Raw genomic sequence first — 24,655 nt, forward strand, 5'->3', positions numbered from 1 at the left:
TTGGATAACAGTCCTTTGTCAGATGTCTTTGCAAGTATCTTCTTCCGTACTGTGGTTTATCTTTCTCTTGACCTTGTCTTTAGCAGAGCAGAAGTTTTTAATTTTAATAAAGTCCATTTTATGAATTATTTCTTTCATAGACCTTGTCTTTGTTGTTTCTAAAATGGTATCTCCATACCCAAAGTCAGCTAGATTTTCTCCTGTTTTATCTTCTAGGAGGTTTATAGTTTTGTATTTTATATTTAGGTCTATGATCCATTTCGAGTTAATTTTTGTGAAGAGTGTAAGGTCTGTGTGTAGATTCATTTTTTTGCATGTGGATGTCCAGTTGTTCCAACATCATTTGTTGAAGACACTATCTTTGCTCCCTTGTATTGCCTTTGCTCCTTTGTCAAAGATTGGTTGGGTATATTTATGTGGCTTTGTTTCTGGGCTCTCTCTTTTGTTCTATTGAGCTGCCTCTCTGTTCTTTCACCAATATCACACTACCTTGACTACTGTAACATTATAGTCAGTCTGGAAGTCAGTAGTGTCAGCCCTCTGCCTTTTTTTTTTCTTCTTCTTCTTCTCCCCAAAGCCCCTCAGTACATAGTTGTATATATTCTAGTTGTGGGTCCTTCTGGTTCTGCTATGTGGGATGCTGCCTCAGCACGGCTTGATGAGCGGCACTACGTTCACACCCAGGATCCAAACCAGCAAAAGCCTCAGCTGCTGAAGCGGAGCAGGCAAACTTAACCGCTCAGCCACAGGGCCGGTCTTCCTCCACCTTTGTTTTTCTCCTTCAATACTGAGTTGCCTATTCTGGGTCTTTTGCCTCTCCATATAAACTTTAGAATCAGCTTGTCAATATCCACAAGGTAACTTACTAGGATTTTGATTGGGATTGCGTTGAAACTGTATGTTAAGTTTGGAAGAACTGACAACAATGTTGAATCTTCCTATCCACTATCGTGGAATATCTCCATTTATTTAGTTCTTTTTTGATTTTTTTCATCCAGGTTTTGTAGTTTTCTTCATATAGATCTTGTACATATTTTGTTAGCTTTATATGTAAGTATTTCTTTTTGGAGAGTGCTACTTGTAAATAGTATTGCGTTTTTAATTTCAAATTCCATTTGTTCATTGCTGGTGTATAGGACTTCCCTAAGCAGTGGACTTTTCTATATTAACCTGTATCCTGCAACCTTGCTATAATTGTTAATTAGTTCCAGGAGGTTTTTTGTTTATTTCAGATTTTCTGCATAGACAATCATGTCATCTGTGAACAAAGAAAGTTTTGTTTCTTCCTTCCTAATCTGTGTCTTACTGGATTAGCTAGGGCTTTCAGTATGATGTTGAACAGGAGCGGTGAGAGGGGACGTCCTTGCCCTGTACCTACTCTTAGTGGGGAAGTTTCAGGTTTCTCAGCATTAAGTATGTTAGCTGTAAGGTTTTTGTAAATATTCTTTATCAAATTGAGAAAGTTCTCTATACATTTATATGCTGCATAATGATGTTTCGGTCAATGACAGACTGTGTATATGATGGTGGTCCCACAAGAGCCTAGGGTGTAGTAGGCTATACCATCTAGGTTTGTGTAAGTGCACTGTATGATGTTCGTGCAACAACAAAATTGCCTAACGTGTTTTCCACAGCATATCCCTGTTGTTAAGCGACACATGACTGTATTCCTAATTTACTGAGAGTTTTTATCATGAAAGGGTGTTGGATTTTGTCAAATGCTTTTTCTGCATCTATTAATATGATGGTGTGATTTTTCTTTTTTAGTCTGATGAGATTGATTAGATTAATTGATTTTTGAATATTGAGCTGCCTTGCATGCCTGTGATAAATTCCACTTGGTTGTAGTGTATAACTCTTTTTATACTTTTTTGGATTTGATATGTTAATATTTTGTTGAGGATTTTTGCATCTATGTGCATGACAGATAATGGTTTGTAATTTTCTTTTCTTATAATATCTGTGTCTTGTTTTGGTATTAGAGTAATTTTGGCTTCAGAGTCAGTTAGGAAATATTCCCTCTGCTTCTATGCTCTGAAAGAGATTGTAGAGAATTGGTATAATTTCTTCCTTACATGTTTGGTAGAATTCACCACTGAACCCATCTAGGCCTGGTGTTTTCTGTTTTGGAAGGTTGTTAATTATTGATTCCATTTCTTTAATAGCTGTAGGCCTATTCAGATTGTCTATGTCTTCTTGTGTGAGTTTTGGCAGACATTTGCTGTGGGAACCTGGTCAAGCTCCTGGAGGTAAATCTCACACAATTGTTGTGCTCCCCCATGACTGGGTTTCCCTGGAGTTTTTAACTCTCGGAGTTGTCCACACTGAGCCTCCAGAAATTCAACTAGTTGAGTTTTCCCTACCCTGACACTGGTTCCCCAGGAGGTTTCCGTTCGTGAGGTTCTGCTCCAGTAAGTTGTTCTTCCTCCTCGTCGCCTGTTGATCTTTCCAGTCTTGAGGGCGGAGGTTTGCACTGTGTCCTCACCTCTCTTATAGATCCAAGAAGAGTTAGTTGTTCGTTTTTCAGTCTGTTCGACAAGTAAAACAAGGACTTGTTACTTGTTAGGACAGAGTGGCGACTTCTAAGCTCCTTACATGTAGATCCAGAAACCAGAAGTCTTATTATGTCATTTTTAAATGAAATGATAAATAAGTATTAAAAATGTTGTTTTAATTTCTATCATGGTAAAATATCAATAACTATAACTCACATCAACTGAAGCTCTTTGGAACCATCAGTGATTTCAAGAGTGTAAAGGAGTTGTGAAAATCCACGTGTTACCCTCTAAAAGCATGAGGTTCAGAGGTTTTACAGGCAGATTGTTCAGGATCTTTAAAAGACTAATAATTAGTTTCAAAGCTCTTTAAATTCTTTTAGGTTACAGAAAAAGGAATCATTCAAAGTTATTTTTATAAAGCAAATATAATTTTTAAGAAACAAGTATAATACTCTCTCTGTAAATGTCTCTAAAAAAAAAATCTTTGAAAAAATTTTAGCAAAAAGAATTCCAACAGCATAAAAGAATACTACTCCAGACTTAGTGGGTTTGTTTCACGGAAGGAAGCAAGGATGATTCAATATGTAATTTTTTCTGTAGCTAAACATTAGAAATTGGTAACATTGGTTGTTTCCACAAGTGAAACTGGGTAGCTTGAGAACATGAGAGAGAAAGAAACTTTTTGTTGTACATCTTTTTGAATTTTTGATTCATGTGAATGTATTACTCATTGAAAAGTTTAAATAAAATTATCTGTAAATATTGCATTATACAAAAATTGGTGATGAGTAAGGATATAAGTAAAAGGGTTTAAGTTTAAATATTGACATTATAACAAAAAGTGCAATTGTATTGGGAGTCTCTAGTATACCCCTTGTCTTTCACTGAATTTAGTGAAATAAAATATTTTAAAAATATAATTGTTATGAGATGTTGGAAGTCTTAAATAGGGAACATAATGGGACTTTTTGGTGAAAGAGAAAAGTTGGACATGATCAAATTTTTGGAGGTAATCTCTGATGGAATTAAAATAGGATGGATACCTTGTAAATCATTACAAAACCAGGAGCAAATAATGTAAAATCTGAAGAACAAAATGAGAGAAGTGAGACCAAAGATACTGATGATGGTGATAAAGATAAATGGATGAAACATTCCTTCTAACAGAGAAATATGCTCAGATTGGGTAAAAAATGAAACCTAATGACACAGAATGGTTGAAAATAGTGAAGCACTGCCAGGCTTGAGGATGTTAAATTGGGTTTGGGGATCTATGCGTCTAGCCTGATCTGCCGATGTGGAACCTTGGTAGCATGGTATCTTAGCGTACGGGAGGCGGCTCAGCTTGCAGAGCAGCAGTCTCCTCTCGACCGCATCCTGCTGATTGGTTACAAAAGATGGCGAATGTCTAAGACTCTAGCTTGTAGTTGGAAATTGACTGTCACCCTAGAACTGATCCTGTAGTTACTACAAAATGAGAGTCTCTCTAACCCAAAATGTTGATAGAATTTGGAGGGTTCTTTTATTAGAGAAAAAATGAATCATTCTTCCTTACTGGAATAGTGGGTTCTGTTGATCACACAGCTCAGAATTCTTAAAATAAAACATTTTAATCTAGTATGTTTTGTGAAATGTGATCTAATCAGGGAGTGAGCATGTGCTGCTGCTGTGACTAAACCTCCCGTGAGCCATCTTCAGGCCTTCTCTTCTCCAGACTGGCAAAGGCAGCTGCCCCTCGGCGGCTCTGCAGAATGGGTTCCAACCTTCAGAGGGACTCAGCGTTTAAGACTTTAGTAACATGCACTCTCCCTTGTATATAATTAAAAGTAAGATTTTATTTTTCACAACGACGCAAAACCTTGCCTGCTGAAGTTAAAATAGTTTCTAGATGTTCTGATTATACAGTTCTGGATAGGTGTATTAAATTCATTGAAGCTAGAATTTTCTCGGTCCACAGCTCCTCAACTCACCTCTTCTGTGCATTTCTTTGGTTTTTACCTTAAACTTACTATTACTTTACCTGTTGTAATATTCTTGTCTCTTTCTGCTCTTTCATTGCTTAAATCCACTGTGTTTTCTGTGATAAATCCCATGTATTTTGCAACTGAAAATAACTGTCATATTACTCTCCTCTCTGTCCTCCTTATCTCCTGTCTTGCTTTATTCAGACCTTTATCACCACTGTCTGGGATTACTCTGGTATTCTCTTAAACCACTGTCCTTACTTTCAGTGTTTCTATCCTGCAGCCTATCCTCTACTTTGTAACCAAGGTCAAGTCTTTCTTAAAGAGAGGGAAAGCTTAAAATACAGGAGGAAATGCATATCAACAGGTTAAAAACATATAGTATACTTGGGGCCAGCCAGTGGTGTAGTGGTAAGTTTGACATGCTCTGCTTTGGCGACCCGGGGTCACAGGCCACCAAAGCAAATTCTGGGTGTGGACCTACACCACTCATCAGGTCATGCTATGGTGGCAACTCACATACAAAATGGAGGAGGACTGGCACAGATGTTAGCTCAGGGCCAATCTTCCTCACCAAAGTAACACACACAAAAATACTATTAGCCTAGTTATCATAACTATTATGTATCTAGAATTTAGTGTTTCTTCTATGTGTTCTATCTGTGAGGTGCTGCTGCTGTTTATTTAGGTACTGGAATAGTTTTAACTAATTTCTTTTTTTTTTTTTTTTTTTTTAAAAGATTTTATTTTTTCCTTTTTTCTCCCCAAAGTCCCCCAGTACATAGTTGTATATTCTTCGTTGTGGGTCCTTCTAGTTGTAGCATGTGGGACGCTGCCTCAGCGTGGTTTGATGAGCAGTGCCATGTCCGTGCCCAGGATTCGAACCAACGAAACACCGGGCCGCCTGCAGCGGAGCGCACAGACCTAACCACTCGGCCACGGGGCCAGCCCAGTTTTAACTAATTTCTGCATTATGATTTTCTCCATATTTATCATAATTGTCTTTACTAAATTTACCTGGAAATTAGAGATCTACACTACAAGACTTAGCTCTTCTTTTAAGATTTTTTTCTTGAGGAAGATTAGCCCTGAGCTAACTGCTGCCTGTCCTCCTCTTTTTGCTGAGGAAGCCTGGCCCTGAGCTAACATCTGTGCCCATCTTCCTCTACTTTACAAGTGGGACACCTACCACAGCATGGCGTGCCAAGCAGTGCCATGTCCGCACCCAGGATTCGAACTGGCGAACCCCCGGCCACTGAGAAGCAGAATATGCGAACTTAACCACTGCGCCACTGGGCCGGCCCCAAGATTTTTTATATATATGGTTTATTATAAACAGTGTTTGGGTTTACAGTATCAGCATGCATTCTCCTTAAGATGGCTGGCCAGTTAGGGAACAATTCTAGGCTCCCACCTTAACAAGTAGGCCCTCAACAGTAATTTTATCGTTTAGATATCACAATTTTTTCTGCCTTAAGTTTTTGTCGTTTGAATTGTCTTTTGTCATAAATCCTTATTCTCTTAAGGCTTATAAATTTATCTTCACAACAGGATTTGTCATAGACCTTATAACGCAGCAAGTTCTGACTTGGAGTCTTTCTAAAGGGTTTAAAGAGGCAAAAGAAGAAAAAGAAGAACACAGAAGTATATTAAATGCAGAAACAATATGACACCTCATTACTAAACAAATTCCTATCAAACTTAGCAAGTTAAACAAATGATCAGCTAAGGTGCTGGTGATAAAGCTTACGTTGTTACAGATTTTCATGAGGGCAGCTCCTCAGCGGGGCATCGAGTCCTAAATATTCTTTTCTCTTTGATTTCACACTAGGAATGTATACACAGGCAATAATCGTATATAAATGTTAATGTAGGTGTGAAGATGTTCACTTTGGCGTTTTTATAATAGGAAAATGTATTAAATTGTAGTGTTATTCACTGAAATATTTAGGGGTAAAAGACCAGAATGTTTATCACCTACCCTCAAATGTTCAGAAAAAGAGTCAGATAAACACACACTCAGTGCAAATGATAAAGCAAATAGAGTGAAATGGTAACTGGCAAATCTGAGTAAAGGGTATGTGATAAAGGGTATTCCTTGTGCTTTTTTTAGTTTTGCAACTTTTTGTGTTTTATATTTGTGTTTTGAAATGACATCCAAACAAAAAGTTTTTAAAGTATGGTAATTAAATTATGCACTATTAAAAATCATATTTACATATTTGTTTATTAACTGGTATTAGACGAGTTCTGTGGTTGTTTATAAAGAACTGAGAGAGTTCAAACTTTCGGAAGATGGTTTGAAACGTACTTGCATTCATGCTTATGGCGGGGGGGCGGGTGGGCGGGGTGTGGTGATCATGAATCCTCTTTGCCAAGAAGTGTAGATCTGGTATAAGTAAAGATCTGGTATAAATCTATAGCCAGGGTTAATCTGGGAACTTTGCTGTAATGATTCTGCTTTAATCAGTAAGTTCTACTGTAATTTTTAAGTTAAATCTTTCCTAAAATGGATATGTCATACAGAACTTTCATTCTTAACTAGCTTATTTTTTCCTCTGATCTTTTTAGTGGAACGGTCATGCTAACTTCTCAGTGAATTTATCAGGTGTTATCTTGGTTCTATGGGACAATAAATCAAAAACTTTTCCCAGATATCATCTCTCACTAAAGAGATTTTCTGAACCATTCTTTTACCTTTGTTTGTGTTCTTATTAACTACCTTTATGTTATAGCGCAAAAGATAAAAATGTCGTTCATATTTAGATAGTTTATGAGTTTGAGAAAGGGGTTTTTCACCTAGGAGCTCATTGTTGATGTTATTTTGGGATGAGCAGAAACATTCCTTGGAGTATTGTTTCAAAGTCTTATTTTCTTCTCTGGGAAGTGTCCATTTTGCAATTTAAATAGAACATACATATCAGTAGGAATGACATGAATGGCTTGTGTTTATTAAGAAATTTGGAAGAGCATAGCTCGTTAAAGATGCTGCTAAAATTTTCAGATGCTCACCTTAGTCACAAATTTTTATTCAACCTGAGAGAAGGTGTGTGACTGCTTATTGAACAGAAAGCTCAGTTTCTGGTCATGCAGTTGAAAAAGTGTTACAACTAATCCGTAAGTATTCACAGTATGTTAAATGTTAATGATTTAGGCAGCAAAAAACTAAGATTGATGCTGCTTATTTAACCTCTTCTCCCCTGTGTCTGTCCCCGCTAACTGTGCGTGGAATCCTGTGATGGCTTTGAGGGCTACAGGGTCACCAGCGGATAGGATAGCTAGTCTTCTAAGTCTGTGATCATTTTATATACCTTTTTTTTTTTAAGCTGGTCAGATTTAATGGTCCGGTTTTTATACAGGTAGATGATTGGTTTCTGACAAATACTTAAACTGAAAACGTTGGCATTAGCACTTCTTCAAGACCTACTGAGATGCTTCAGATTTCATCCCATTTTTAGGAGATCCCTAACCCTCAGATCTGCCCTGTCTGGGAATCACTCCCACTCAGGTACAGATTTCTGGTCTTCCAGCATTTAATAAACTGATTCTTGATGTCTTTCATTCAACTAGTTTTAATCTGTTTAGTCTCTTGATATCATGTTGTGAAAATTCTAAGTTTGAGAATAACAATGAGCACTAGCAAATTGGGAGGGAAAGATAGTGAGGGGAAAGAAGAGGGAGAGAGAAGTTGATTGATTAGAGAGAGCAAGAGACTGACAGAGATGTTAGGCTGACAGTAGAGTGGTTTAAACTGAAAGGTGCCGCAGAGCTTGTGTCTTCCTAATGTGGGCTTCTTTGTTCCTCAGCATCATTCCTTAATGTGACAGCTTCTCCTCACCAGTCTTCCTCACGTTTCTGCTTTCACTCAAGTCTGTAGAGATAGCCAGGAGACTCCCTCCTGTCAATTTCCCCCTTTTGAGTAATTTGGCTTACTTCCAGTAGTCTGGATTAAGAACCCCAAATAGTTTTCTCTCTTCAATAGGCCATATACCTGATGTCTTGAAATATAATATTTTGAATCTTAAATTAATTGGACTTGATAAAATGAATTCCATCTTGACTTTTTGTCAGAATTCATCTGTTTGCTCTAAATTTATGTCCCTAAATCTAATAAATCACTCTTTTAGTTATACATTATTGTTAGCTTACATAATAATAAATGCTAATATCTTTAAACATAAAAGATTTATTATAATTCTACTCCACTGTGCACTTAAAAAATCTGATGTGTTCTTTTGAAAGATTCTCGCATAATTATTAAATACTACGTAATGGAAACCGCCAGCTTGACAGTTACTTCTTTTCATGGAATTCACCAAATCTTACTGACGTCATCCAGACTGGAAGGCATGATCTTTGCCAGCTTTGGACAAGATGTAATACAAGTTTCTTTACAGTCCACACAAATGCAGTTTTTTCCATTTTCTCTTACTCCTGGCACATGGTAATGTTTCGTTCCGTATAAATGTGTTTTGCCCATTATCTCGAGCTTTTTATTCATTTTAGCACTTTACTCCACCCCATACTAGGGCAGCAAGGGAACCTTTCAGGATATTTACATGGTAGCCTAACAGTTCTGAACTTAAGGCTTTTAGTCTTATTCATCTTTTTATTCCTGGTCTCTGGTAGCCTCTGGCTCATGATAGAGACTGAATATATTCTTGTCACTTCAAATTGACTAAAACTGTATATCTTCTACCAATTAAATTTTATAGGGTCCCATTTGTAGTTCTCTAAAAATAATCTGTATTTTAAGTTAACCAAATTTGGCCTGGTTGCTGCCTTTCTGTTGAATCAAATGTCTCATGTTGTCTTTGATGTAATGACCCACTATGAAAACATACAGAACTGTTCCTAAATTTTCCCTTAGATCCTCATGTGTGTTTGATTTGGGGTGGTTTTCTGTCTTCCTAACAGGGCTGTGCTAGACTTGGGTACTTGTTTCATACTTAGTTATATGATCAGGAAGAATATCTGTTTCTGTGTATATTGTGAGCTTAAAAGCTTGTGTCGTACTGATTTTGTTGTCTTAGATGATCTCAGTCTCTAATATATAGTAACTCCCACACACAGGTAGATCCTGTTATATTTGGAAGCTTTTACTGCTTCTTCACGTTAAGCATAAAAGTTGCTGCTTGACATTTCCCTTAGCCATGACTTTTTCTTTGTTGAAGTGTTTTTTTATTATCTTTTGTTCTGTACTGCCTGGTTGTTACTTTCCTATGTACAGGAATATTTTTTCAGCTATTATTTGTTTGACCTGCTACGGTGGCTGTGCCTCATTTGTGCTTTACTCTCTTGTTCAAATGTGAGCATGCCAGCCTCTACTTAGACTTGTGGTATTGTAGACTGGGGTCGTATTTTGTCTAGAGTTTGTATTAAACTTCAGTTTGTTCCCAGTAATTCATTTGTCTTGAAATCATGTTTGGTTGTTTTAAAAACAAAATTTCTGTAATAGTTCATGGAGACATCACAGGAAACAATAATCTCATGTCCTCTTTCATCATGAACGTTCCCACCTCCTTCCTATTACAGTCCCCTTCCCAGGCAGTACTTGTACGGGTGAGCACTGCTGTGGTGAATCGAATTAGGAAACGGAGAACGCTGCCCCACGTCTGTGTATTTTAAAAAATGTATCTACTTTCCAGATGATTGTGAAATACGTGCATTTGAAAACTACTGATTTTTGTTTCTTCTTTGTCCCAAATTGAAAGAATGAAGTATTCTATCTCCTAGATATCTTCTCTAACTTCATGGCATAAATTAGGGAACTGATCTGGATTGGACCTTAATCTTAATATAATTTAATGGTAGTTTAATTCTACTTGTGCTTTGGAAAATTGGGGAAATTGAGATTTAGCTTTAGGCTTCATTTTGTGTGTTACACATTAAGGCCTTGTGACTTTCTTTTCCTTCTTTCTTTCTCAGCTCACCAATAAGGGAATTAAGAATGTAATGAATAATGAGCTATGTACAAGTCCTGAGTTTAAGCAGAAGAGGGATCCACATATCACAGACCCATCTCCGAAGGGTAGAAAATGTCTAATCCATAACTATAATAAGAGTAATCTTTAAAGGGGTTTTATATTGACTATTTTATCAAATCCTGTCAAAGTGAACATTGAATTCTGCAAACTTAAGTTGTAAGAATTGCTTAAGGGAATACAGTTTATTCTCTTGTTAACATTGATCTGAGAGGCTCATTTATTTCTTTGATTTGTAACAAGGCTTGGACTGTCTATATATTTTAAAATAATGAGATTTTATGCATATTTTGAAATCCTTCAAATGTGTGTGCTTATTTCTACAGTATGTAAGAGTATGCAGTGGTCTTCAGGATGACGCTATGCTGTCATGAAGAATAAATCTGGTTTTGTTAAAATCAATAGTGTGAAGTCATGTGTTTAAAAATATTTGAACCGGAAACTAATATAATGTTATATGTCAATTATACCTTAATTAAAAAAAAATTTGGTCTCTACAATAGTCACTATAGCCATTAATGTTAAGTGTTTATCCTTTGCCCAGAAAGACATATTGCTGCATATATTACCTCATTTAATTTTTGTAACAGTCCTGTGAGGCCTATTTTACAGTGAGAAAACTGAGGATCATAGACATTAAATAATTTTCCTAATGTCACAAAAGTAGTAAAAGTGGCCGAGCTGGGATTCACACTCAGGTGTGTAACTGCAAAGCCCATGTCTTTACCCACTGTGCTCTCCTGCCTCTCTGTGTCGGCACATCTGCCCTAATGAAGACCATTGCTCTAATAAGCACCTAGCTATTTTTTCCCTATTTATCCACACATGCTAAATGTAAAAATTCTTCCAAGAAGACTGTAGATAAATGTAATGATTCAGTATCAACAATAAGCTTTCAGATACAGCTCCTGTTCTTTTTGAGGAAAATTAAGGAAAAAGGAGGTTAGACTATAGAATGTCTTCAGATTTTTTATTCAGTTATCGTTCAACATGATCTTGCCCTAGACTAGAGTTAAAACCTTAATAGCACCGAATTAAAAAAAAATTTAAACAATCTCTAAGTGTAATTCATGATTATATGCATCCAAATGATTTTTCTGGTTTTAAGGTGGCAGATATGGTGACTGCAGGGCTCCCTCTTGTGGCCCATTAAAGCAAGTAGTGGTCAAGTCTCAAGATCCAAGGGCTTTTTTTGTTAAAAACCTCTTGTCTAATAAGTAAATATCAAGTGACACCTTTTGCTGTGCCATTTGGATGATGGAGAAGAGTCTGTGGGAGAGGAGAGTAGGACAGCTCAAGATGTGTTGCTTCTCCAGGCCTTTTGTTTCCTTAAACTATTGCCTCTATTTCCTGTCTGCTTTTCTAATATGAGGGAAAAGTAAGAGAAAAGCCTTGCTTTTAAATTTGCCTGCTATCCCACACTTCATTTTTTGGCTCTGAGAAGCTGAGAATGGATGACTGGAAGTCATTCCCATGATCATTAGGTAACAACGCTCATTTAGTTTTGGTGGAGGCTGATTAGTTTGTTTATGGTCACACAGTGAGGTAATGTGATATTTTAGAAGAGAAACAGCAGAGCCAACAGCTCTTTAATAGTAACTTGATTAATTCACTGAGCCCTGTTGACTTTCTAAGCTGGATTGGAATGTAGGTAACCATGTAAACTAGAACCAGCCTGCGACTTAAACAGTCCTGGCCTGGCAGGAGCTGTGCTTTTAATAAGGACAGTTTTAATCTGTCATGTATTATGCTGTGAAATAAATAATAGCGTGTCTCATGTTACAGAATGAGCTCATGAGAATATTGGTAATAGGGTCAGATTTTATGTAATATGGTCAGAGGGTGAGCTTTTTAGTAGTTGTCTGAATGAAAGTACTAATTGAGTTCTCATAGTCACTCTTTCCTGGTCCCACTTCCCCATGTATCCTCTTATATAGTTTCCTAAATGATACTACTTACTCAACCTGATATCCTTTCTTCTCTGTAGTGGCCTCTACTTGCTTTTTTTAATATAAGAATTTTTTTCTAATCATTACAAGACATCAGTGTGTATGTCTGTGTGGGGGGTGGAGGATGGGGGAAGCAAACCTGAAGAAACTAAAAATTTCCATCAAATGATCTCATCATGTTTCATTCTTGATTTATATTTACTGTTCCCTTTTCTTAGATCATATTTTGGAAGCTATTCTAGGGCAGTTTTGGAAATCTCTCTAATTTTCTTTTAGAAAACTTATTCTCCAGTTTGGCAATGTGTTTTAGAAGCCTTTGAAATGTATTCCTATGCGCCTGTTATACTTCTGAGAATTTAAGGGAATCACTTAGGATGTGTGCAGAGATTTAGTTACAAGAATGTTTGTTACAGACTTGTTTGTAAGAAAAATAAAAGTTAGAAACAGCCTAACAGCAAAAAGATTAAGTAAATTATTATAATTTCATATTTTAGAACAATACATTGCTAGTAAAAATGATGGCATATGTAAGTGTATTTATTGACTTGAAAAGATGTTCATGAATTTTTAAGTAAAAGTCTGAACTGTCTTGGGTAAAAGAAAAACTATATGTGTGCATATAGAAGATAATTCATAGAAAAATATTTCATGCTAGGCTGTTAACAATGGTTGTTTCTGGACAGATAAGCCCTCCCCATTCTCAAACCTAGGTTGACCAGAAGAGAATGTTTAAGACAGCTACTCCCAGAAAGGACCAGGAAAAACAAACTTAAAGGAAAGGGACAGATGTTACTCAAAATGACAGAGTAGGAAGCTCAAGGAGTTGGTCTCTCCACCAAAACAACCACTAAACTGGACCAAAAAAAAGACCAGAATCAACTATTTCAGAACTCTGAATCATGACTGGACACTTAGAATAACCAGGGGAGTGCTTGATGAAGGGAGAGGCTGCTGTTCTTTGGCAGTTGGGCAGTGTGCGTGAACCAGTGATCATCCCCCATTCCTCGGCCCCTAGGCCTGTGAATATAGTGGCCCCTGTTCCTGGTGTGGCTTGGAAGCCAGGATGGGCAATGGGGACTTTGTCCTCCAAAAATTTGGAGTTGACTGTTTAAGTCTGGCAGATCCCTGAGCATAGGCACAGACATTTGCCTTGGTTTGAGCCCTTTCAGCTCCAGAGGCTTCACCCAACAGCATCTATCAGAAGATTTAAAGAATTAGTATCTCCCACACCCCCCTCTTTGGATTTTAAGGAAATTTGTGTTGGATCATGGCTGACTGCAGAGATAATGGAATAAAAATGTCATGATCACAAACAGCAAGGAATAAACAAAGGCAAATAGATATACAAAGGCAAAAATAGTTTGGAAAAGTCACAAAACAGTTGGCTCCATCCCACAACAAGCAAGAATAAATAGTCCTGGAGTAGTGAGAGCTTAGATTTTCACTTACCCCAGTATAATACTCAGAATGTCCAGTTCTTAATTAGAAAACTATAAAACATACAAAGAAACCAGAAAGTATGGCCCATACATAAAAAAAAGAATTTCACAGAAGCTCTCCCTGAGGAAGCCTGGACATTGGCATTGCTAGTCAAAGATGTTAAATCAACTGTCTTAAATACTCACTGAGCTAAAAGCAAAGCATGGAAAAAGAACCAGAGGAAATCAAGAAAACATTATGTGAACAAAATCAGAATCTTGGTAGATAGAAATTATGTAAAGCGACCAAACAAATTCTGGAGCTGAAAAGTACAATAATTGAAATGAAAAATTCACTAGAGAGATTCAACAGATTTGGGCAGATAGAAGAAAGGATTAGTGAACTTGAAGATAAGACCATTGAAATATCCAGACTGAAAAACAAAAAGAAAAAGGAACAGAGCCCCCAGAAACCAATGGAGGATCATCATTGTATACCAGTATATGAATCATAGGAGTCCCAGCAGGAGAAAGAAGCGAGAAAGGGGCAGAAAAAATATTTGAAGAAATAATGGTAGAAAACTTCCCAAATCCAATGAAGATATAAATGTACATACCCAAGAAGCTCGGTGAACTCCAAGCAAGATAAATTCAAAGAGATCCACGCTGAGACACATTATAATCAAATTGTTGAAACCCAAAGATAAGAGAGAATTTTCAAAGCAGCAAGAGAGAAACAACTTGTCACAAACAAGGAATGCTCAGTAATATTAACAGCTGATTTCTCATTATTAACCTTGGAGGCCAAAAGGGTGTGGGATGATGAATGTAGAATCCTGAAAAGGGCAGGGAAGCCTCTCAACCAAGAATTGTATATCCGCAAAAACTATGCTTCAAGAATGAAGAAGAGATTAATACATTTCCAGACAGACAGAAGCTGAGCAAGTTCATTACCAGTAGACCTGCGTTATAAGAAATGCTAAAAGGAGTCCTTTAGGAGGAAATGACACTGGAGAGTAACTTGAAGCCATAGCAGAAATAAAGAACACTGGTAAAGGTAACTACATAGGTAAATTTAAAAGCTAGTATTGTATTTCTGGTTTGTAACTATTTTATAAGTCTGTTAATGGGCACACAATATAAAGATGCAATCTGTGACAATAATTATAAAAGGGAGGAGATGGAGGTTATAGGAACAGTGTTTGTACACTATTGACACTAAGTTGGTATTATTCAAACTAGGTTTTGTAAGTTTAAGATGTTAATTGTAATCCCCAAGGTAACCACTAAGAAAATAACAAAAATATACAGAAAAGGAAAGAAGAGGGAATCAAAATGGTACACTACCAAAAAATAAATAAATGCAAAAAAAGGGGGCAGTAATAGAGGAATTAACATAAAACATACACAAAATAAATAGCAAAATGGCAGAAATAAATTCTTCTTTATCAGTAATCACATTAAATGTAAATAGATTAAATTCTTCTATTTAAAGGCAGAGATTGGCAGATTGAGTTTAAAAAAAAAATGGTCCATCTATATGCTTTGTGGAAAGGACTCACTTTAGTCCTTTAGATTTAAGGACAAAAAGGCTGAAAGTAAAAGGATGTTTCCAGGCCAATAGTAACCAAAAGAGAGCTGGTGTGGCTATATTATTGTCAGGCAAAGTAGATTGTAAGTCAAAAAAAAGTTACAGGAGACAAAGACGGACATTGTATGTTGATGAAAGTTTCACTCCCTAAAAGATGTAAATTATAAACATATATGCACTTACCCACAGAATCCCAAAATATGTGAAGCACAAAATTGAAGGGAGAAGCAGACAATTCTACAATAATGCAGACTTTAATACCGATTTTCACTAATGAATAGAACAACCAGACAGAAGATCAATAAGGAGATAGAGGACTTGAACAACTCTGTAATCCAATTAGACCAGTCAGTTGTATATGAAACACACCGCCCAACAGCAGCACACACATTCTTCTCAAATGCACAGGGAACATTCTCCAGAATAGACCATATATTTGGCTACAAAAGAGGTCTTAGTAAACTTTTTTTTTTAAAGGAGGCTCACCCTGAAGTACAGAGTTAAAAATTTTCCCTGCCACATCTGGTCTGTGGTCTGGGTTGAGCAGAAGTAGGTGCAGTCCTCCTGGCCCAGTTTAGAGAAATAGCAGAGGCATGCTTGTAAGTAGTGTGTCTCTTTGGCAGAGAAGGAGAGAGCCATGTGAGTGGTGAAGCTCAGAGGGCTCCTCTGCCCCCTCCTAAGACCTCACCTCCATCCCTATTAAGAACTTGATGTAAAGGATTAGTCCAGGAAAATTCAGCCCATTCAGTAGTGACTCTTTAAAAAAAGAAACTGGCACATCAGGTAATCGAATTAAGCAAAACAGTTGGAAGAGAGCAGGAGAACTTAACAATAATTGAAGAGGTCTTCACAGAAAAACGTTGCCATAGAGCTGATGAAAATTGTGACCACGTCTTCTACTACACACTTAAAAAACTAAATCAATCAATAGCTTCACCATGAAGTCCAAATTCAAGAACTCAGGGAACAGATAATAAATAAGACGAGACAACCAAGGTAGCTGAAACACGTACATTCAGAATCAGGAAATAGTAGAGCCAAAAGTTCAAATATATCCCAGAAATGAGGGCATTTGGTAGGAGCACAAGGTAGAATGAATAAGCACTAAACAGTGTAATGGACATAGTGGATAGAAATGAGAGAGGCAAACAAAACAAAACAAGTAGTTAAAAAGAATTGGAGCGGGAATGAGATGTAGAGACAGGTAAAGGTATTTCAACATAACAGTTTAGAGTTTCTCTGAATAATAAAGCTAAAATAGTGGAACAGAATAAATATTTAGAGATATAATTAAAGAAAACCTTTCAGAAATAACAGAAGAGTTTAATTTGCATATTGAAAGAGCACGCCATTTACCAGGGGAAAAGACCCACAGTACTTAATATTGGGATATAGGCTAGCAAAGTCATGGGACTTTAAAGATAAAAAGAGATTCTGCGGGTGGCCATGCCAAAAGACAAAGTCATTTTGATGTTGGGAGTAACAGGTTTGCCACAGATTTTGCAAATCTCATTGCTGGAAGACAATGTATCGATACTCTTCAAATAAACTCACGGAAGGAAAATGAGAACCAGAATTTTATATTTAGTCAAGCTGTCCTTCAAACACATAGACCACCAAAAAAAGTTTTGAACACTAGTGAATATATTGTGTGTGAGATATATTGTTTTCATGAGCCCTTCTTGAGGAAACTATTAAAGGATGAATCTAAGCAAACAGGAGATAACTAGGGAAACCACAGTAAAAGGACTTGCAATATTGAATGTATTTAATTCTAGAGCTGAACCTCTAGAATTGAAAATGAAAGTGGGGACTAGAGTGAAAGAAGAGCTCTGATAACTAACATTAGGAGAGGGAAAGGGAAAGAAGATGGGATATAGAGTGATTTCCTCATGTCATGCTGGTGACAAAAAAAAGGATGAGCTCTAAAGCTGACAAATCAAGTAGTAGAAATATAAGCAGATTTAACAAAATGAACAGATTTTTGGCAAACTAAAATTGTAGCAATGTCCTTCAGTAGAAAACTAGTTACACAGATTATAGCTCATCTGTATGATGGAATACTTTACAACCTTATAAAAGAATGAGGAAGGTCTCTATGTACTGATAGGGAAAGAGCTCCCAGATAAATTAGTAAACAAGATGCAGAACAGATTGTATAAATATGCTAGCATTTATGTAAAAGAAGTTGAAAAATCATATATGATGATGTTTCCATATATTTGATCAAGAAACTCAGGAAGGGTACACAAAAACTAAGAAAAAGATGATCATTTCGGGGGGGAGAGCTTGATAATCACTTGATATTAATAGTTTTACCATTTTGGTTCTAGTCCTTTTAATGTAAGTTACATTGATGGAGATCAGAAATTTAACTCCACAATTGTTCTAGATACTTCCTATTTTAGACTCACTGGAATGATAAATGAGGGAAGTAAACCATGTAACAGCGTGCATTATTTTATTTCTGGCTTATGTGAGTGTATAGGAACCTCAAAACTCGTCACATATTTCAAAAATAACATGCATTTATTCAACAGTTATTCAATATATTTTACACATACCTACCTGGTGCTATTATTAAGCATTGGAATACAGAGATGAAAAAACTAGTTCGTGTCTGTGTGGAGGTCATCGTTTGTTGAAGAAGACAGATAAATAAGCAATAGTTATAATACAATATCAGAAGTAGTCTGATAGATGTCTACACAGGATGCTTTGAGGACCCAGAGGAGGTTTCGCCCATCTTTGCTAGATGGAGAGTGTGCATCTAGGTGTATTCAGGTGAGCTTCCCAGAAGGTGACACCCGAGTCAAGTCCGGAGAGAGCCAGAAACTGGAATGTGAAACCTTTTCTTCCAGTTAAAGGAGATGGAGTTCATTTTTAAGATGATGAGGAGGCAATTGATACTTTCATTTGGAGCAACATGAACCGATTTGGAACTTAGGATGGTTACCTAGAAGCATACCTCCAAGCAGTGGTATCAACATCAGTTTTATCATCATCTACATTGCAACAATTTATTTAATACCCACTATATGTCTGACTCATGTATACATTATCTCATTTAATCCGGCACCCTTTGAATTAGGTATTATTGCCGTTATTTTATAAATAAGAAAACAGGGTAATAAAGGTTCATAGAGGAGCTAGAGACTGGACACACAGGAGAGAATGTGTTTGATGACCTGCTGTTTCACCTGGTGATTTTCAGTTAATGGAAGTTAAAATGAGAGATGATGATTTGTTGATCCTTAGTCTTCATTTTCATGTGTTTTGTATTGTGAACATTTCACTGAATTTAGTTTGATTCTAGAATTTAAAGATAACATATGTTCCCTATGACACAGCTTTTAACCCAAGTCTATTATTCCATCTGGTGTTCAAAGAAACTTTGGTTAATTCTAGCATTAGAGGGAGAAAATGGCTGTGTTAGACTTATTGAAAGAGAACATATCAGTCTCTGATGTGGAACCACATCGTTTCTAGTTTTTCATCTCCTAGAATTTTTATCCCTATCCTTTGCACTCTTAAAGGATATAAACTTTGTTCTCCATTTCATCTAATAAAGCTTTCTTAAGGAAATATTTGAAATGATACCTCATTAGGATTTGAGATATATTAGTTCTGTAATTGTTAAAGTCTCATATGGAACTTGGGACGTGTCTTCTCAATATGAACTGTAGTTTTAAACTAGATTTTGTCTTTCTGCTCCGTAACGTTTGTGTAGTGTGTTGAGGCAATAGAGCGAGAGGTGATAATTCTTGAAAGTTAATAAAAACTGATTATTACTCCAGCAACACTCCTCATCAGCTTTCTAAATGCTGTCAAAACTGGCCATTTATCCCTTCATTCTTAATTCTTTAACTGAAAATTCAAATAAAGTACCTCTTCTAGAACTGTCATATAATGATTAGTTTTTAAAAAAATACTTGTATATAGCTAGAAGGGGTATTACAAAGATGGTACATGAACAGTTTTGTCTTGCTGTACTCACCTTTTCCCCCTTTTATTTCAGCTCAATCTGAAATTGAAGTTTCTGTGTCTGCAAGGAATATCAGAAGGTTACTAAGTTTCCAGCGGTATCTTAGATCTTCACGCTTTTTTCGTGGTACTGCTGTTTCAAATTCTCTAAACATTTTAGATGATGACTATAATGGACAAGCCAAGGTGTGTATAGCTTTTTCAAGAAAACATTAATTTTATGATAAGTTTAATGAAGCCTTTTTTCCCTATGTGGTACTGATTTATAGAGCCTGTTTTTGTATGTGAAAGTCAGTTGAACCCAATTTTCAGGTCTTTCCTTTACAGCAGCTGTTCATTTTATGATTAGCTATTGCAAAGCAAGGGAAATTTCAGAAGTAACTAAAATAATGAAAATGTTTTCATTCATTATAGCATTAAGTAACAAGTAGATCAATGAACATTAAACTGTAAGATCACACAAAATCTTAACTCTGGGGAAAATATTATGGATTATGTGGTCTAATTTCTATATTTATAGATAAATGATGGCCTGAAGAGCATAAGGGAACTTGTTTGCACTCACCCAGCTGGTTAGAAGTAAACCCAACACCGGAGGTTAGGTCTCGGGGCTTTCAGTCAAATGATCTTTCAGAGTCTCTTGGATCAATGAAATGTTTTGGGGACTTAGACTTTTTTTAATTAAACCTGGTGATTGTGGGCATTATTTTCTTGATATTGTTTTTAAAAAATGTCTTAATAAAGGTGATGTGAGATGAGCTTGTTTTTGACCAAATAAGGATTTTTTTTAATAACCTTAGGTTCCTAATATTTTTTAAATTATTCTTTGACTTAAATTTATAGGCCAGATTTCCTAAGTTTGTGTAGATAGGGCTGGGGTATCTTCTTTACGATTACATTAAAGTGAAAAGGTTTGCCTTCCTGTTTAGTAAAAGAAATCAGTGGAAAGTATTCATGCTTTCTTTAAAAGTTCACAAGTTCTGTTTTTTAGAATGAGAATATTGATCTGTGTATGATTGGTGCTACTATTATAATCTCTACTAGTAATATCTTTGTGTTGCTCATGTTGATTTTTTTCATAAATGTATACAACAGTAAGCGTTTGGATACAAAATAAAAGCTTTTCTTGAAAATAAAGTCCACAAAATTTTCACATTGCTAATATATGGGGTAAAATAATCTATTTGGTTTATTGGCTCATTATGGAATTTATTTGCTTGGCTAAAATACACATCCACCTAAAAACTAATGTAGCAAATGCTGTTAATTGTTCTATAAGAGTATTTAAAGAATATAAATAAATACCCATAAGTTGGGAGTGTTTTTTAAAAGAATAACAAATAATTTAAGCATAGTATAGTATAGATGCCATGTTTGTAGGTTCCACAATCAGACCAACGGGATTTAAGACTCCAGATCTGTTACTTTCTTGCTGAGTGAGTGAGTTATTTTTTGCCTGTTTCACTGTCTATAAAAGGGGATTGAAAACAATGGCTGCTTGATGGTGTTGGTGTGAATAGTAAGAGAGAGTAAAGCACTTTTAACAGTACCTAGAGTTATAGTAAGTACTCAGCTATTGTAACTTACTTTTACTAGATTTTTAAAATCTAGTTTCTAATCCATGCAATGTATGAATCACACTTCTGTGATGTTAAATTATATTAGAATTCTTGAAAGTCCTTGAAAGTATAGGAGCAAATTGAAAGAAACACTAAACTTACCTGTTTATTCATTAATTGAAAAACAAAATGATACTTGGCTTTTCAAATGGGGTTTATCCCTTTGGATATTTTTTTGGAGCCAGTTGGAGAGGTCATGATTAAAAGGAGAATGATACTTAGCATTTCTTAAAGTAAATCAGTCACTTTCCATTTTCATTAACTTCTCTATGGATTATCTACAAAAGACAGAGAATGTTACTGAAATTAAATTACAGTAGGAATGTTTGGTTTTCATTTCAGTGTATGCTGGGAAAAGTTGGAAATTGGAATTTTGATATCTTTCTATTTGATAGACTAACAAATGGTAAGTGAAGAATTTGACTTACTCAAGTTAATGTATTCTCTAGATTACTGCAGTGGTTCTCTGGATTAAGGCAGTGGGACAGCCGCTGGTGGGCTGTTGCTTTCGTTTACTTAGGTTAAGAGCCCTCTGCTGGCAAAGGGAGCATCATTTTGTCCCGTCTATGGTAACTGATGCATAAGCCTAGAGAATCAATCTCATAATTTTATTTTTTGATTATAACTGTTAGCAGTAATCAAAAGTAATCATCATCCTCATCATCACTTGGCCATCCCTTGTTAATGTTGCTCTTATCAGTAATTCAAAGCGAACATTATTATCTCGTGTTCTTGATTTGTCTTTTTGGTTTCTTTTGGATTGTGGCCATTTCCAATGACATCTTCTGACACTGTATTCCGGTTTTGATAGCCGCCGATACCTGGTGGATTAATGACTTTTTGAGACAGAGCTTTGCTTCTAGTGTTGTTCTCAGGCTTTTCTTTCTGTGCACACTTGAGAGATGTGGCCTGTTACGATCAGCAGCGATGGTTCCCCCTGGCGCTGCTGCTTGGTGATGGGTGGGGAGGGTGTGCGGCTTCTTTAGGAGGCAGATCAGAATCTACAGAGTATGAGCGGTTTGCAAAGAACAAGTGACTCTGATCTGTTTACCCCCTCCTGAGTTTTGTTTTATTTGTGGGGGAGGGTTCATGGTTTTTTATTCTCTTTGGGAACAGGAACAGGATTCCCTTTGGGAATCATTTTTATTTAGGATAAAATTTTTGGTATAAAAAATTGGTGGTACATGTAGTTTGACTGCATACACTTTGCCTCTTTTCTCTAAATATCTTTTTAATAAATGAAGCAGAGAGGAAAATACACTGAAAAGAAGTCGGTTCTGTTCTGAATGATGAAATATGTGGTTCACTGCTATACTTTGAAATCATTTGTTTTTCTCATTTTACTTTGGAATGAAATCCTTTTGTAAGGAAGTCAAATATAGAAAATGAACGAGCAAATAACTTTATTCATCTTGAGAATCAATGTGGGTCTAGCTTTTAGTATCACCGCATTATTCCTCTCAGCTGGGTGGCCATGCATAGTGAAAATACCTTTGTATATACTTTCTCTTTGTCTACACGCTGTTGACAGAGAATAAATTGGACTAATCTTAGGCAAAATTATAGGCAGGGAAGTTTGCCTTAATCAGCAAAGCCTCCCTCAATTTCCCTGACTTTTTGTTTTTTCTCTTTTCTATTTCTCATCTGCCGCTCCTTTGTCCTTTGGCGACTAAGTGTTCTGTTGCTCTCCTGCCCACTCTGGCCTGTCCAGGAGGGCTCTGCTGTCCTTTACACACTTGTCCTTCCTTTCAGCCTTCCCCTTTCTGAAAATGTGGGTAGCAAAATGTCAGGTGGGTCAGCCTCTTCTAGATCCGGGAAACTCCCTTCTCTTAACTCAACATGAGTATTACTTTGTTATCTCAAGATATATAGAGATAAAACACTGCCCCCGTTAACACCTTTAAGGTTTATCCTTGTATAAACTAACAGCTCCTAGCCTATTCTTAGTCTACTGGGACACTTGTCACTCACTGAAATAGTTGATTGTTCTCTAAATTTTACTTTTAGAAAGTACATATTCTGCTCGTCAGGAAGCTTGGTGATAAAAGTGGAGTGGGTCGACAGTGTGGAGGGCAGGCAGAGGTAATAGCCACTGGTCCACGTTGGTTAGTTCAGCATTTTACCTCCCTTAATGACTTCACTCCTTGCATGGGATTTGTAGAGAAGACGGCTGAATGGTTTCCTCTTACGATTGATGGTTAGGGGTTAGAAGAAACCACTCCCGGTTAACTCCGCACCTGTGATTTTATGAATGGTGGAGATATGTATATTCAGTTAACTACAGCTGCCCACAAGTTGCAGGAATTCTGTACATGAAGAGATATTATTGGGAAACAGGCAGGAAAAAATACCTTTAACTTGCATTATGTAATTAGAACTGCTTTCCTTTCAAAACTGCTTAGACCGAAATGAATTCTGGATGATATATGTACACGGTACGTAACTGTATAGTTTTCCCTTTTTGTTCCATGATCCAGTGCTTTCTGTATTTCTTACTCTGGAAATTTCCCAAATGTTATTGAGGAGAGGAGGGCAGGGAGGAGGAGGAGGCGAAACTCAGTGATTCCCGCCAGGATGGATTGTCCCTAGCTTGTCCGCTGCAAGGGGGAGAGTAGTTATTGTCTGCTAGGTTATATTTGATGTTCCTTTTACAGGAATGAGAGTTAGGTAATGTGAGATGGCAAGATATGGCTTGTCTCCCCTGAAAGCCACCTGGTGCGTGAGGACCCTCGTTGCCAGGCCTGTGTTGGGTGGTAGCCGAATCCTGCCAGCTCCTATCTAGAATCACATTCTAAAAACTATCAAGGGCCGCTACACCTTTGGCAGTGCCATCCTCTGATAGATTTTTGTGAGGGTAGCTTTTCTGTAAGTACAATTTTCTTTTCCAAGAAAGTGTTTATCTCCGTTTCCATATAATGTAAGTTCTTCTGTGCCTGTTCCCTGTTTGGTGCAGCAGCTAAGCCTCACTTGCTTTGAATTGTTTAATTGTGGTCTTACTCGCCGGTATTAAAGGGGTCCGTTGGTATCTCTTGAACTAAAAATGAGGAAAACTGTTGCGTGAGGGCTTTCGGTTTGATATGAGTAGGACACTTTGATGGACTGGTTCTTGTCAGATTCCTTTAAAGTTCTTGGTGGAGGACATTACATGTGTGTGTCACTGCAGTTTGCCTGAGTTTCAGAAGAGGGTATTTTACCATTAGATTGCAGCTTTTTAAAAATTCATTCTAGACCCTGGAAATTGGTGATTTGTCCATTAGGTTTGGGAAAATGATTTGGGGAGAACTCTATCATTACCTAAATATGCATTCTTTTTTTTAAAATTGAGGTATAATTTACATGCAACATTATATTAGTTTCAGGTGTATAATATAATGATTCAATATTTGTCTGTCTTGCAAAATGATCACTACAGTAAGTCTAGTTAGCATCTGTCACCACAGATAGTTACAAAATATTTTTTTCTGATGAAAACATTTTTCTTCTGAAGAGATGAGAACTTTTAAGATCTACTCTCTCAGCAACGTTCAAATATGTAATATAGTATGACTAACTGTAGTCACCATGCTGTACATTACATCCCCGTGACTTCCTTATTTTATAAGTGGAAATTGGTACCTTTTGACCCCCTTCACCCATTTTACTCACGCC

The 24,655-nt window shown here is 36.6% G+C and overlaps 1 protein-coding gene across 8 annotated transcripts in view; it reads left to right on the forward strand.

The window, feature by feature from the left end:
• PDE7A (phosphodiesterase 7A) overlaps positions 1–24,655 on the forward strand; it is a 124,307-nt gene that overhangs the window by 76,581 nt on the left and 23,071 nt on the right. For 6 of the 8 annotated variants that reach the window (XR_011543379.1, XR_545263.2, XR_011543380.1 and 3 more), the window contains 2 exons: positions 19,423–19,574; positions 21,350–21,413. The exons of the other annotated variants lie outside the window; for them this stretch is intronic. Coding sequence is in view for 3 of the 6 variants with exons in the window: in XM_070631575.1 (XP_070487676.1) it covers positions 19,423–19,574; positions 21,350–21,413 (216 nt within the window). In the remaining 3 variants the exon portion in view is untranslated. The remainder of the gene's footprint in view (positions 1–19,422; positions 19,575–21,349; positions 21,414–24,655) is intronic. 8 annotated transcript variants of the gene reach the window in all.

This window comes from Equus przewalskii, chromosome 8, assembly GCF_037783145.1.
Source record: "Equus przewalskii isolate Varuska chromosome 8, EquPr2, whole genome shotgun sequence".
Lineage (NCBI taxonomy): Eukaryota > Metazoa > Chordata > Mammalia > Perissodactyla > Equidae > Equus > Equus przewalskii.